Raw genomic sequence first — 14,347 nt, 5'->3', positions numbered from 1 at the left:
GTGTGAGAAGTACCAACAGATAGATTTGTATGGGGCATTTGTGTATCTGGAGAAGGCACATGATAGGGTTGATAGAGATGCTTTGTGGGGGGGTCTTGGGAGTATATGGTGTGGGAAAACGAGCTGGTGGAAGCACAAGTTTTTACCGGGGATGTGAGACATGTAGGAGTAGGAGGAATGGAGATTGAATGGTTCCCAGTGAAGGTCAGCAAGGGTGTGTGATGCCCCTGAAGTCGTTTTTGGTTGTGGGTGGGGAGGTGAATGCGAGTGTTGGAGAGCAACGAGTGTCCAGTATGTTGGGAAAACTGCTGATGTTAGTGACTGGGTTGGAAAAGTGTGTGAAAGGAGAAAGTTGAGAGTAAATGTGAATAAGAGACAGGTTATTAGGTTCATTAGGGTTAAGGGACAAACTAACTGGGATGTAAGTTTCAATGGAGAATGGAGGAAGTGAAGTGTTTCAGATATCTGGGAGTGGTCTTAGCAGTGAATGGAACCACAGAAGCGGAAGTGAGTCACAGGGTGGGGAGAGGGGTAGTTTTGGGAGCGATGAAAAATGTGGGGAAAGAGATAACATTATCTTGGAAAGCAAAAAATGGCTATGTTTGAAGGAATAGTAGTCCAACAATAATGGTTGCGAGGCATGGGCATGGGATTGTACAGAGGAGGGTGGCTGTGTTGGAAATGAGATGTTTGAGGATATGTGGTGTGAGGTGGTTTGATTAAGTAAGTAATGAAAGGGTAATAGAGAAGTGTGGAAACAAAAAGACTGATTGAGAGCTGAACAAATTGTGTTGAAATGGTTTGGACATATGGGGAGAATGAGAGAGGAAAGATTGACAAAAAAGGTATATGTGTCAGAGGTGGAAGGAACAAGAAGCAGGAAACCAAAATGGAAGTGGAAGGATGGAGTGAAAAAGATTTTGAGCAATCGGGCCCTGAACATACAGGATGAGACGCAAGCAAGGAATAGAGTGAATTGGGATGATGTGGTATACCTGGGTCGATGTGCTGTTAATGGACTGAAGCAGGGCATGTGAAACGTCTGGAGTAAACCATGGAAAGGTCTCCGGGTCCTGGACGTGGACATAAAGCTGTGGTTTCAGTCTATTACACATGACAGCTAGAGACTGAATGTGAAAAAATGTGGCCTTTTTTGTCTGTTTTCCTGGTGTTACCTTGCTGTTGGAGGGGGGATGCTATTTCATGTGTGGCAATGGAAGAAAGCAGCAAGTATGAATATGTAAAGGTAGTAAAAGCTTTGCGGAAGATGAAAGCCGGCAAGGCAGCAGGTTTGGATGGTATTGCAGTGGAATTTATTAAAAAAGGGGGTGACTGTATTGTTGACTGGTTGGTAAGGTTATTTAATGTATGTATGACTCATGGTGAGGTGCCTGAGGATTGGCGGAATGCGTGCATAGTGCCATTGTACAAAGGCAAAGGGGATAAGAGTGAGTGCTCAAATTACAGAGGTATAAGTTTGTTGAGTATTCCTGGTAAATTATATGGGAGGGTATTGATTGAGAGGGTGAAGGCAGGTACAGAGCACCAGATTGGGGAAGAGCAGTGTGGTTTCAGAAGTGGTAGAGGATGTGTGGATCAGGTGTTTGCTTTGAAGAGTGTATGTGAGAAATACTTAGAAAAGCAAATGGATTTGTATGTAGCATTTATGGATCTGGAGAAGGCATATGATAGAGTTGATAGAGATGCTCTGTGGAAGGTATTAAGAATATATGGTGTGGGAGGCAAGTTGTTAGAAGCAGTGAAAAGTTTTTATCGAGGATGTAAGGCATGTGTACGTGTAGGAAGAGAGGAAAGTGATTGGTTCTCAGTGAATGTAGGTTTGCGGCAGGGGTGTGTGATGTCTCCATGGTTGTTTAATTTGTTTATGGATGGGGTTGTTAGGGAGGTAAATGCAAGAGTCTTGGAAAGAGGGGCAAGTATGAAGTCTGTTGGGGATGAGAGAGCTTGGGAAGTGAGTCAGTTGTTGTTCGCTGATGATACAGCGCTGGTGGCGGATTCATGTGAGAAACTGCAGAAGCTGGTGACAGAGTTTGGTAAAGTGTGTGGAAGAAGAAAGTTAAGAGTAAATGTGAATAAGAGCAAGGTTATTAGGTACAGTAGGGTTGAGGGTCAAGTCAATTGGGAGGTGAGTTTGAATGGAGAAAAACTGGAGGAAGTGAAGTGTTTTAGATATCTGGGATCGGATCTGTCAGCGGATGGAACCATGGAAGCGGAAGTGGATCATAGGGTGGGGGAGGGGGCAAAAATTTTGGGAGCCTTGAAAAATGTGTGGAAGTCGAGAACATTATCTCGGAAAGCAAAAATGGGTATGTTTGAAGGAATAGTGGTTCCAACAATGTTGTATGGTTGCGAGGCGTGGGCTATGGATAGAGTTGTGCGCAGGAGGATGGAGGTGCTGGAAATGAGATGTTTGAGGACAATGTGTGGTGTGAGGTGGTTTGATCGAGTAAGTAACGTAAGGGTAAGAGAGATGTGTGGAAATAAAAAGAGCGTGGTTGAGAGAGCAGAAGAAGGTGTTTTGAAATGGTTTGGGCACATGGAGAGAATGAGTGAGGAAAGATTGACCAAGAGGATATATGTGTCGGAGGTGGAGGGAACGAGGAGAAGAGGGAGACCAAATTGGAGGTGGAAAGATGGAGTGAAAAGGATTTTGTGTGATCGGGGCCTGAACATGCAGGAGGGTGAAAGGAGGGCAAGGAATAGAGTGAATTGGAGCGATGTGGTATACAGGGGTTGACGTGCTGTCAGTGGATTGAATCAAGGCATGTGAAGCGTCCGGGGTGGGCCATGGAAAGCTGTGTAGGTATGTATATTTGCGTGTGTGGACGTGTGTATGTACATGTGTATGGGGTGGGTTGGGCCATTTCTTTCGTCTGTTTCCTTGCGCTACCTCGCAACCGCGGGAGACAGCGACGAGGTATAAAAAAAAAAAAAAAAAAAAAAAAAAATGTATATATATATGTATACATTGAAATGTATATGTATGTATATGTGTGTTTATGTATATATGTGTGAGTGGGTTGGGGGATTCCTCATCTGTTTCCTTGTGCTACCTCGCTGATGCAGGAGACAGCAATTAAGTATAATAAATAAATATAGTATATATGTTATCTTGGAGAGCAAAAATGGGTATGTCTGAAGGAATAGTGGTTCCAACAATGTGATATGGTTGCAAGGGGGCTATAGATAAGGTTGTGTGGAGGAGGATGGATGTGTTGGAAATGGAAATGTTTGAGGACTGTGTGGTGTGAGGTGGATTGATCAAGTAAGTAATGAAAGGGTAAGAGAGATGTGTGGTAATAAAAAGTGTGGTTGAGAGAGCAGAAGAGGTTGCATTGAAATGGTTTGGTCACATGGAGAGAATGAGTAAGGAAAGATTGACAGTGGATATATGTGTCAGAGGTGGAGGGAACGACAAGTGGGAGACCAAATTGGAGGTGGAAGGATGGAGTGAAAAATATTTTGAGTGTTCAGGCCTGAACATACAGGAGGGTGAAAGGCATGCAAGGAATAGAGTGAATTGGAACTACCTTGCTGGAGGTGGTGGTGGGGGGATACTATTTCATGTGTGGTGGGGTGGCAACGGATGAGGGCAACTAGTATGAATATGTACATGTGTATATATGTATATGTCTATGTATGTACATGCTCTTATTCACATTTACTCTTAACTTTCTTCTTTCACACACTTTACCAAACTCAGTCACCAGCTTCTGCAGTTTCTCACATGAATCAGCCACCAGCGCTGTATCATCAGCGAACAACAACTGACTCACTTCCCAAGCTCTCTCATCCCCAACAGACTTCATACTTGCCCCTCTTTCCAAAACTCTTGCATTCACCTCCCTAACAACCCCATCCATAAACAAATTAAACAACCATGGAGACATCACACACCCCTGCCGCAAACCTACATTCACTGAGAACCAATCACTTTCCTCTCTTCCTATACATACACATGCCTTACATCCTCGATAAAAACTTTTCACTGCTTCTAACAACTTGCCTCCCACACCATATATTCTTAATACCTTCCACAGAGTAAATGTGAATAAGAGCAAGGTTATTAGGTACAGTAGGGTTGAGGGTCAATTCAATTGGGAGGTGAGTTTGAATGGAGAAAAACTGGAGGAAGTGAAGTGTTTTAGATATCTGGGAGTGGATCTGGCAGTGGATGGAACCATGGAAGCGGAAGTGGATCATAGGGTGGGGGAGGGGGCGAAAATTCTGGGAGCCTTGAAGAATGTGTGGAAGTCGAGAACATTATCTCGGAAAGCAAAAATGGGTATGTTTGAAGGAATAGTGGTTCCAACAATGTTGTATGGTTGCGAGGCGTGGACTATGGATAGAGTTGTGCACAGGAGGATGGATGTGCTGGAAATGAGATGTTTGAGGACAATGTGTGGTGTGAGGTGGTTTGATCGAGTAAGTAACGTAAGGGTAAGAGAGATGTGTGGAAATAAAAAGAGCGTGGTTGAGAGAGCAGAAGAGGGTGTTTTGAAATGGTTTGGTCACATGGAGAGAATGAGTGAGGAAAGATTGACCAAGAGGATATATGTGTCGGAGGTGGAGGGAACGAGGAGAAGAGGGAGACCAAATTGGAGGTGGAAAGATGGAGTGAAAAAGATTTTGTGTGATCGGGGTCTGAACATGCAGGAGGGTGAAAGGAGGGCAAAGAATAGAGTGAATTGGAGCGATGTGGTATACCGGGGTTGACGTGCTGTCAGTGGATTGAATCAAGGCATGTGTATGGGGGTGGGTTGGGCCATTTCTTTCGTCTGTTTCCTTGCGCTACCTCGCAAACGCGGGAGACAGCGGCAAAAAAAAAAAAAAAAAAAAAAAAATACATGCATGTATACGCTGAAATGTATATGTATGTATATACATGTGTATGGGCATTTATGTATATACATGTAAGTGGGTGTGTTAGGCCATTCCTCGTCTATTTCCTTACGCTACCTTGCTGGCGCGGGACACAGCGATCAAGTATAATAAATAAATAATATATATGTCTGTATATGTATGAAGAGGATATCTCAGTGAGGGTAGACAAAATATTGTTAAGTTTAATGCCTCCTATACCCAGTTTCTACCCATCCACCCATCAAAAAATCCTCAACCCTCCTTTGACGGATCTGCAATACCTCCTCTTGACTCAAAAAAACACTCAGTATTACTGTAGCATCCACACTTTCTTGGAAACTCCACATTACAGGAATAGCCGTCTGTTGCTAAAAAACTGGATGTCCTGTTTACATGTCAAAACTTCTTTTCCCCTGAACGGTTACTCATTAATGCACAGGATTGATTCATCCTTGTAAGGAGTACTGCTCTCACAGTTGGGGTGGTTCTACTTTTGCATCCTTACTTGACAGGGTGGAGTCGAATGCGGTCTGACTTTCAACTGTCCCAGGCTAACTTCCAAACTAAACCCTCCTGCCCCAGGCCAAAAAGTTAGTTCACTTTCTCTTTTATAGGTATTACTTCCATTTTTGCTCACAAGAGCTGGCTGCTTGTGAGCCCCCGCCACTTAGTAGACCACACAATACTCGGCAAGCTGCTGAATCACATGATTACTGTGTGGAAAGGTGGGCCATTTTTGATAACTGCTTCTTTCCCTACAAGTCGAAGCTTTGAAACTCTATACCTTCTCATGTCTTTCCCAATAATTATGACCTGGCAAATTTCAAAAGACAGGTTTTTCACTTCCTCCAAAATTTGTAAATACCTTCCCTTGTCTTTTCCTTTTCCCTTTCATTGTTCTCTATATTTCAATAATGGCCCAGCTTTGATGTGAACTTCTGTCTGTGACTGGAGCCTCAACATAAAAAAGAAATGTTTGACAATCGTGGCAAATGTGCGGCGTTTGGGTTGTGAAGGTATGCTAAGTGACAGAGCCAAGACAAGTGGTTTGGAGAAAAAGTGCTTATGAAAAAAGTATCTTCCACAGGTGGGTAAAAATACAAGATAAAAATATGTTTAAAAGTTAATGGCAATGCAACATTTCATTCTATAAGTATTTCAACAAGAGGTATATACAAAGAGAATGAATAATTCAAACCAGCTCCTTACCATGGCCTCATAGGGATAGGCATTCTCAGTGTCAATTCCTCCATTATCCTTGATGTATCGGAAGGCATTATCCATAAGACCACCATTGCAGCCTTGATTGCCATATTTGGAAGAACAGTCAATCAAATTCTGTTCAGACAGGCTTACCAATTTGCCAGTCTGGCGGAAATGTTGCCCTTCAAGTGCTCCTGTCTGTTGAGAAAAGTGACCAATAATTATCACTAGTAGTACATCACCCTTGTGTGAATTAAAACATAACTAATTTCTCAAGAGTATAAATAACACCTGAAGAAAACTGATAATACTCACAGAAGAGAATGACCAACATGATCCACACTTCCCTTGGTCCTTCACAGGTGTGACTGCCCCTTTATCCCTCCAATCAACATTCTTGGGTAAAACAACATCATCGTCCGGTTCAATAAAGGAGGCACCAGTGAACTGACGACTAGATTTGTAGCTACCAGTTCGATTCCAACGGAAACCATTCATTGTTGACAAAAATTCATGATGAAGCTGTGAAAAATTTCCTATTCTTAATCCATAACTCAGAAGATATTGAAAACTTAAATATTCTTAATCCATAACTCATAAGATATTTAAAATTTAATATATACAGTGGACTTGAAAGCATACAAAAGTTGGAAAAATTTTAGGGTGCAGTAAATCTTTATGTAAAATAATAAAAAAAAGACTGAAGAATACAAATGTGTAAATTTTCTGGTTATTTGTTGGGATTGGAAAAAAAAGAATTCCCTTACTTTACCTGCATGTTCCACATGGCAATTAAAAGAGGCAGGACTTGAGGCTGAAAACACACCCCTTGTATTTCAATTGCTATAAGATAGGACAGAAGGAGCTACGTGAGGAAGGCTCATCCTCGTGAGAGGTTCAAGCTGGGCACTTGAGACCATTCTTAGTCTGTTCCAGGCACTCTCACAAAGCCAGAAATGCCAGAATAGTATTAAAAAAAGTTCTGGTGCAGATGGCAGAGTATGTTAGGCCAGAAATACGGATTAGCAAATGAGCTGGAAATGAGACACTTGAGGACAGTACATAGTGTGATGGTCCATGAAGTAAGAAATAGAGATAGTTATGTGATAGCCAGAAGAAAATGGTCGAGGAAGTTGAAAAGGGCATTCTGAAAAGATTTGGACATATGGAAATAAGGATCAAGGAAAAGCTGACAAAGAGGGTATCTATGTCTGAAGTGGAAAGAAAAAGGCGAAAGGGAAATTCAATGACTGTCGAACAAGTTCAATCAAAGGTTAGCAATGTGGGGAGTTTTGGCTGGTTTGGTAAAAGGAGATAAAGTGGTGAAGACCTTGTGTAAGATGAAGTGTGGCAAAGCAGGTGGAATGGATAGAAATAAACTTGAATCTCTTAAGAAAGATGACTTTTGCCAATTTGTTTGTTGGAATTTTTCAAAAAATATTGATCATGGATGGTGACATGCCTATACAAAAGCCCTCCAATTACACCTACTTATGCATCCAAATCTCCTATCACTAATACCCGATCCTTTGCATTATAACTGCATAACAACTAACTTGGCTCCACCAAAACACTCCTCTCATCCTCTTTACTCCTGGTCCATACTTACTTATAAACACTCACTACCATTTAATCCACTTTCATTTTCACCCAAAGCAACCTGGGACTCGATTCCTTACATTTATACACAACTCCTTCCACATCATTGTTCTCACCTTTGCAAGAACCTATAACTTTCCCTGTAAGACATTCCCAACCATTCTTTTAACTTCCCTTTAGTTCTGTTTTAAACAGTGCTTGAACATCCAGGTTCCTCTCCTGAAACATCTTACCAATCTCTCCTTTCCTCTCATCTTAATTACATCCACACACACAGCCTGAGCCTTTGAGGAAGATGAGCACCTTCCAGGCTCATTCTTTTGTTCTAATTTTTTAGAAATTAAAACATAAGGTGGGGAAAGTATCCAGTCCCCAACTCCCACCCCCTTTAGCCATCTTCTACAACACAAAGGGAACATGAGGAAAGTCTTCCTCATCCCCTAACCCCAGGATAGGGATATATATTTATATATCAAATTCATATATGTGTATGTTGAACCCCTCCAAAATGCGTGACAAGTACAATGATAGCATCCATATACATACAAACCTACTTACCGAGAGTAATTACACCAATCTCTGAATAAAGGAACTGAAGTTTGCAAAACTTACCATGTCACCATACTTATTCATTTTGAGTCTGTACGACTTCTCCCCTGTAGAATACAATTTGTTGTGCGAGGCAATTTTGTGCTTGTTTTCTGTGAAGATTTTCATTCGAAAAGACTCCTCCACATCAGTATCATACTTCTTGCCATACTCTAGCTGTAGATTAAAAAATCTTATTAGGTCAAGTTCTATTTATGATCACTGAGTGCAAGCAATCGAAACATACTGAATTTCAAAGAGCCATGCTGACAATAAAAAGATACGAGCCATGAATGACCTCCCCTACTTATTTTAGCTAATGTGTAAACCATGCATTTGTATGAATAATGGAAAATGTGTTGAATATACTTTACAGTATACCAGTAAGAACTATCTTTGAGTATTCTGTCATGATCAAATTGCAGTTTCACATATTACCCAACTGATTAGAAATAGGTGGCTTAATGAAAAATATGAAATGTTGCCAAGTCCAGTATTTGAGTGGAGGATCATTATCAACATTTGATCTCTGTACGGTTTTAATTATGAGGATAAGAAAATTGTCTTTTACATGACAGCAAGAGAATGGATGCGAATGAATACAGCCTTTCTATATCTGTTACTCACACTACCTCACTAACAAGAAACAGCTATCTTTGAGTACTCTGTTATGATCAAATTGCAGTTTCACATATTACCCAACTGCTTAGAAATAGAAGTGGATTAATAACAAATATGAAATGTTGCAGAGTCCAGTGTTTGGGTGAAGGATCATCATCAACATTTGATCTCCATATGTTTTTAATTATGAAAAAAGCACTCCAAATTATTTAATTATGAAGAAAGCAAAGTTTTTGAGGATATGAAAATATTCCTTTATATTTGTTTTACATGGCAGCAAAAGAATGGATGCAAGCGAATACAGCCTTTCTTCATCTGTTCCTCGCACTACCTCACTAACATGAAACAGCGATCAAGCATGAATGAAATTCTATTAGTCTAACAAGTTATAACTGCTTTCCTAATCAATCAGAATAGTTTTCAGCCTTACTAGTCCAAAAAAATAGGTTTCTGATCAACTGACAGAACGCAACCCAATCTATAACAAAGTATCCAAGGAAAAACCCATAGTGATTAACAGCACACTTACCAGAAATGAATCACAAACAGCAATTGTAACGACTTCTTGAATGGTCAAACATTCACACTCATACATGATAATCCCTTACACACCAAAAATATATCACATAACATACTGGATAACTTATTTTCCACACCACAAACATCCAATAAAAAAATGGCCAAAAATAAACTAAACACCAGCAAAACACCTTCTGACAAGATTTGGACAAGAAAGAGGCTCATAGCATGCTCTACAACCAATTTATCCTCTACATCCTAATGCATGCCTCATTTGCTTGGTCATCCATTCTATCGTACGCAAACTTAACAAAACTGCAATGCACGGAAAAGAGGACACTCAGAACAATCACTGGCCCTCTTGCAACAAGCACTCAAAAATTCAACACACAAACAGAAATTAATGCAATCCCACCTCAATTTGCTTAATATTCAATTCTCTGGAGCCACAGTTCCCTATCCACAACCAGGCCCCACAGACCTATCCATGGTTTACCCAAGACATTTCATATGGCATACTTCTGTCCACTGACAATACATGAAACCCAGTATACCACATCATTCCAATTCACTATCACATGCACGCCTTTCACCCTCCTACATGTTCAGGCCTTGATCGCTCAAAATCATTTTCACTCCACCCTTCCATCTTTAATCTGATCTCCCTGTTCTCCTTGTTCCCTCAACTTCTGAGAAATATATGTTGTCAACCTTTCCTCACTCATTCTCCATACACTCAAAACATTTCAGCACATCCTCTTCTGCTCTCTCAGCCACACTATACTAAACATGGACTTCAATTGGAAAAATCTTACCCTTCAATTTACACAGCTATCACATACTATTCTCATAAACAATTTCGTTACTTTGTATTGCTTAAAATCATCAAATAAGCAAATGTGTTATTCACATTTCATACCTTAAAAGCTTCCCACTCCTCTAACACAAGAGAGAAGAAAGAAACTGCAGATGCAGAAGCCACTAAGGCCACAAGCACTGCTGCTGTGACACACTTCATCTGTTGAAGAGAAAAATAGCATCATTAAAAAAAAATGACATATTACATCTTACAGATGCCTGAGAAGCATAGATCCAGATGAGTGCATGTCTGATGGAGTGCCAATTCTATGACTTGGTTAGGAAGGTAGCTTAGCACATGTAAGCCATTATCTGTATGCATGATTTTTCATTTTCATGTTTGTTGAAGGAAGGGCTATGCAAGTACAGGCTGCTAATATATACAACAGGGAAGTTTTCCGTTTCTACTTGGAGGTCTTGGTTACAGTGTTGTTTATGAGGGAGGGGTCTAATGCTGTTGCAGACACGAGTGCCAACCAAGCATACTGAAGCGAGACTTATACAGAACAAGGGATACTTTTCCTTATCCAAACCAGTACAATCAAAAAGTCTGAGGGCATTTACTGTTTACAGCTTTTGTGTGGTATTACTAGACTACACCTATATCCCATGAATGAAATGTAACCTTTGGTAAAGCTGTGACATCAAAGAATCTTAAAAGAACTTCTCACTCCAATATGCTGGCTTTTCTTGCTAAATGTTGCACATCCTTAAAGCTGCAGGACCCCTGCATTAAGGGTCCTGGAGATATATGATAATAACACTAATAACAGATCTGACGTATTGAGGTTGGTGCACACAGGAGTAAATGTTGTCATACATGATATTTATTATGGCTGGAGTTTCGAGTGGAAAAGGCTAGCCAATGAAGGTTATGGGTGGGTGTTACTTTACTTGATTTACTCGAGTCCTCTACTTTTTCCAATGTGACAACATTTTGAACTACAGGGCAATGGGGCAGGGGGCCACCAAAGATAGTTCTCAGCCTGGAGTTCCTTCAATGAAAGGCTCCTCCATTCTTAACTGCCCCTTTCTAAGAAAGAGTTGACTTAACTGAAGCTTTTAAAATCCTCAAAGGTATGTAATGTGAATAAAAGATTTATTTTTCATACCCAAGCAGCACACTTTCTCTCAGGGGTCACAGTCTCAAATAGCACTAGGAATGCTTCAAATCAGAAACCCGAAAGAACTTTTGTTAAAGGGTGATTGATGTAACTCCTAAGTTGGGTCAGTAATGGTGTTAGTGGTTGAAAGTCAGCCTGAATAGCTAAGGAAGTTAACAAGGATATGAATACCAATTTAATAGACCTTGACGTTCAATTCAGTCAATTAATCTGTAATTAAAAAGTCTGCTCACTTTATATCACAATGAATCTAGTTTGAACAACAAACATGACTGACACTTTATATCAAATTGGGACAACTGAGAATTTTGTAGAAATCCGAGGCCCAAGAGAAATCGAGTAGGCAACTGGAATACCAAATATACAGCTGTATAATCCTCTACTAACTAGTATACTACAATTAATGATTTTTTTGGTACAAATGCCTTCTGAACACGCCTATAAATTAAATTTCTTCTCCAAGGTATGGACATATACCATCCAGCCAAACTTTTCAAATTAACATTTGACAATACTTCACCGTTAAGGTTTTGAATATATAGTACACGAAGCCATGTAAACCCATGTGAGGTCCTCAGGCATTCCATTGTGATCTGAATTGAGCCAGTTTCCAGCATTTTTCGTATATCTCACGACAATAAAAGTTACACTACATCCTTGCAGGCAAATATATATTACTACATAAATCTGGTAATTATATCAACACATAATTCACGTTTTCTTTTAATCTTATTCAGAAATCCATCAAAAAAACGATGCAAGTTCAACATTAAGACAACAAACAAGCTAAGAGATTTTCACTTTTGCCATTACGTAATGATTCCCCTACGTCATACACAATGATGTTTATTCACACCATTTTCATCTAAAACAAGAAAATTATTCAGCATTACTTGTAAGAATGGTAGTGGTAGAGGCAAGAGTCTAGTTTTATATCACTAAATTTCCAATCACATTTATGATCGACCCATTTACAGGGAAAAACCTGGCCTGCCTGTTTACGCCACTTTGTATAACCACCATCGCAAAACATCACAGCACCGCAACACATCACAGAACATTCTCGTGGTGAGTCTATAGGGAATAAACTACTTAGAATTGTACAGAAAAACCAGTTCCTAGTAAAGAATAAAACCTTTATCACTGGAATGGACAAAGAGAATGACGCAGCAAGGATTGACCTCCAAAGGTAGTCAAACCAAGCCGCTTCATACACCATTTTTCATACTGTATTTCCAAAGTACATATATACAACAATTACATGTAAATGAGGAAGGGTAAAATTAACACTGATGCCCTCTTCTATCCACAGCAGTAAATTTCTACCGTCCCAATAACCGAAAAACTCGACTCGAATACGGATATACAAAGCATCAAATGCATTTCTTCAATTTGGACTTTACCTTAAGTAACATCTTCAGTACTTTACACAGCTAACGAATACTCTATATCCTTGAATTACTTAAGAAAAATGAGGTGGATGGTATAAACTTACATTTCTGACACTCAACGTCCAACAAGTACTGAAGGGAAGGCGGGACTGAATGATTTTCGGCTTTGTTCTGTTTATTTATTGCTGCCGTCACCGGTAAATGTTGTCGTTTTCTAGCTTTAAACTTCAAATCAGCAATCAAAGGCTAATCATTTGCCTATCTCTGACTACCTGCTTACTTAGTGAAAATCGTATGGAAGATGAAGAAATGTAGCTGCAGTTTTTACCACGTTTTAACACTTACGTCTGGCAGGCAGGTCAGGTTGATGACTGGAAATCACATGACCCAAATGGATGTGTTTCAGACGGGTGTGTTGACTGACTCATTTTATAGATGAACATAGAGCACTGGTCCAGCATGTTTTGAACAAAGGTGAAGATGATACACTGATGACCTTAAGGGGAACTGCGAAGTTCATTTGTATATACATATCTCCTCAGACGATATAGATATCTCGGTATTATTAATAAGAAACTATTATCATACCTTAAAGTTTTCTTAAGCACTGTCTCGGAACAAACAACTTCTGTGCAGTTCAACAAAGCGAGAAACTTCAAAATTGGAATTTTTGTTCATCTACAACAAAAATGTCATATACAGGAAAACGTTTTGTTTCAACAACATAAAGTAGATCTATAATTATGGGCCTTTTCTTGAAGTGAATCTGTGAGTTCCATTGTGAATACATAGTGCTTTCAAGCAATGGTGGTGCTGCGGTGTATGACCTCTGCTGTCACAATAGGTCGCAGTGGCCTTATAAATATTGTTTTCCATTCTTGTTGTTATGATATATTTAGTTACAATATTTTGTTGTAGAAAAGACAATAAGCTCGTCAAAATGAAATTAAAAAACTCCTTTCATTCCATCACTTCTGGTTAATGTAAAGTCGCTACAATGTGTTCATTATATTTGTGTAACTTATGGATTCCTGTTTTGAGGTTACTGTAGCTTAATGGCTGTGCTCCACCTGGGAGCAGAATAAGGTAAGGGATCCTTTAGGGCAGGAAGTCCTAGTTCTAAGACGTACTTTCCGTTCGCTGTGATACTGTGACATTCATATATTCTCATACTTTTCGTCACTTAACAGCCTAACCAAAAAACAAAGGAAAAAAAATATGTATTCATTGCTATTGTGTAAACTAATGTCTGACTATGACTTATGAGCAGGTGATAAACATAAATCCAAAAACAATGTTCAAATCCTGAAATTACTCTCTCTCTCTCTCTCTCTCTCTCTCTCTCTCTCTCTCTCTCTCTCTCTCTCTCTCTTTAGGTTTAAATGAAATACCGTTTCAAGTGATCACCTACTAACTTCACCTCTCCGGTAAATCACTGGTCTGTCAGTAAGACTAGCATTATCCTTAGTTACAGTCTATCTGTATATTATTCATTTCAATGTTTTCGGGGATAATATCATGTCCTCTCAGCAGCACTTCAAACAAAGCAATTTCTCTAAA

General features: G+C 39.7%; 1 protein-coding gene across 2 annotated transcripts in view; it reads right to left on the bottom strand.

The window, feature by feature from the left end:
* LOC139755432 (cathepsin L-like peptidase) overlaps positions 1–12,955 on the bottom strand; it is a 45,674-nt gene extending 32,719 nt beyond the window's left edge. Inside the window, exons 1-5 of one of the 2 annotated variants that reach the window (XM_071673736.1) lie at positions 12,892–12,955; positions 10,334–10,432; positions 8,299–8,451; positions 6,403–6,609; positions 6,094–6,285 (exon numbers count right to left, since the gene is read on the bottom strand). In XM_071673736.1, the coding sequence (XP_071529837.1) occupies positions 6,094–6,285; positions 6,403–6,609; positions 8,299–8,451; positions 10,334–10,432 (651 nt within the window). In that variant the 5' untranslated portion in view covers positions 12,892–12,955. Of the gene's footprint in view, positions 1–6,093; positions 6,286–6,402; positions 6,610–8,298; positions 8,452–10,333; positions 10,433–12,799; positions 12,827–12,891 lie in introns of those variants that run through there. The other variant, XM_071673735.1, reaches the window with a different exon arrangement.
* Between the last annotated feature and the right edge of the window lie 1,392 nt (positions 12,956–14,347).

Source organism: Panulirus ornatus, chromosome 19, assembly GCF_036320965.1.
Source record: "Panulirus ornatus isolate Po-2019 chromosome 19, ASM3632096v1, whole genome shotgun sequence".
Classification (NCBI taxonomy): Eukaryota; Metazoa; Arthropoda; class Malacostraca; order Decapoda; family Palinuridae; genus Panulirus; species Panulirus ornatus.
The sequence above is the reverse complement of the archived record's forward strand: the minus strand, read 5'-3'. Positions and strand labels throughout refer to the sequence as shown.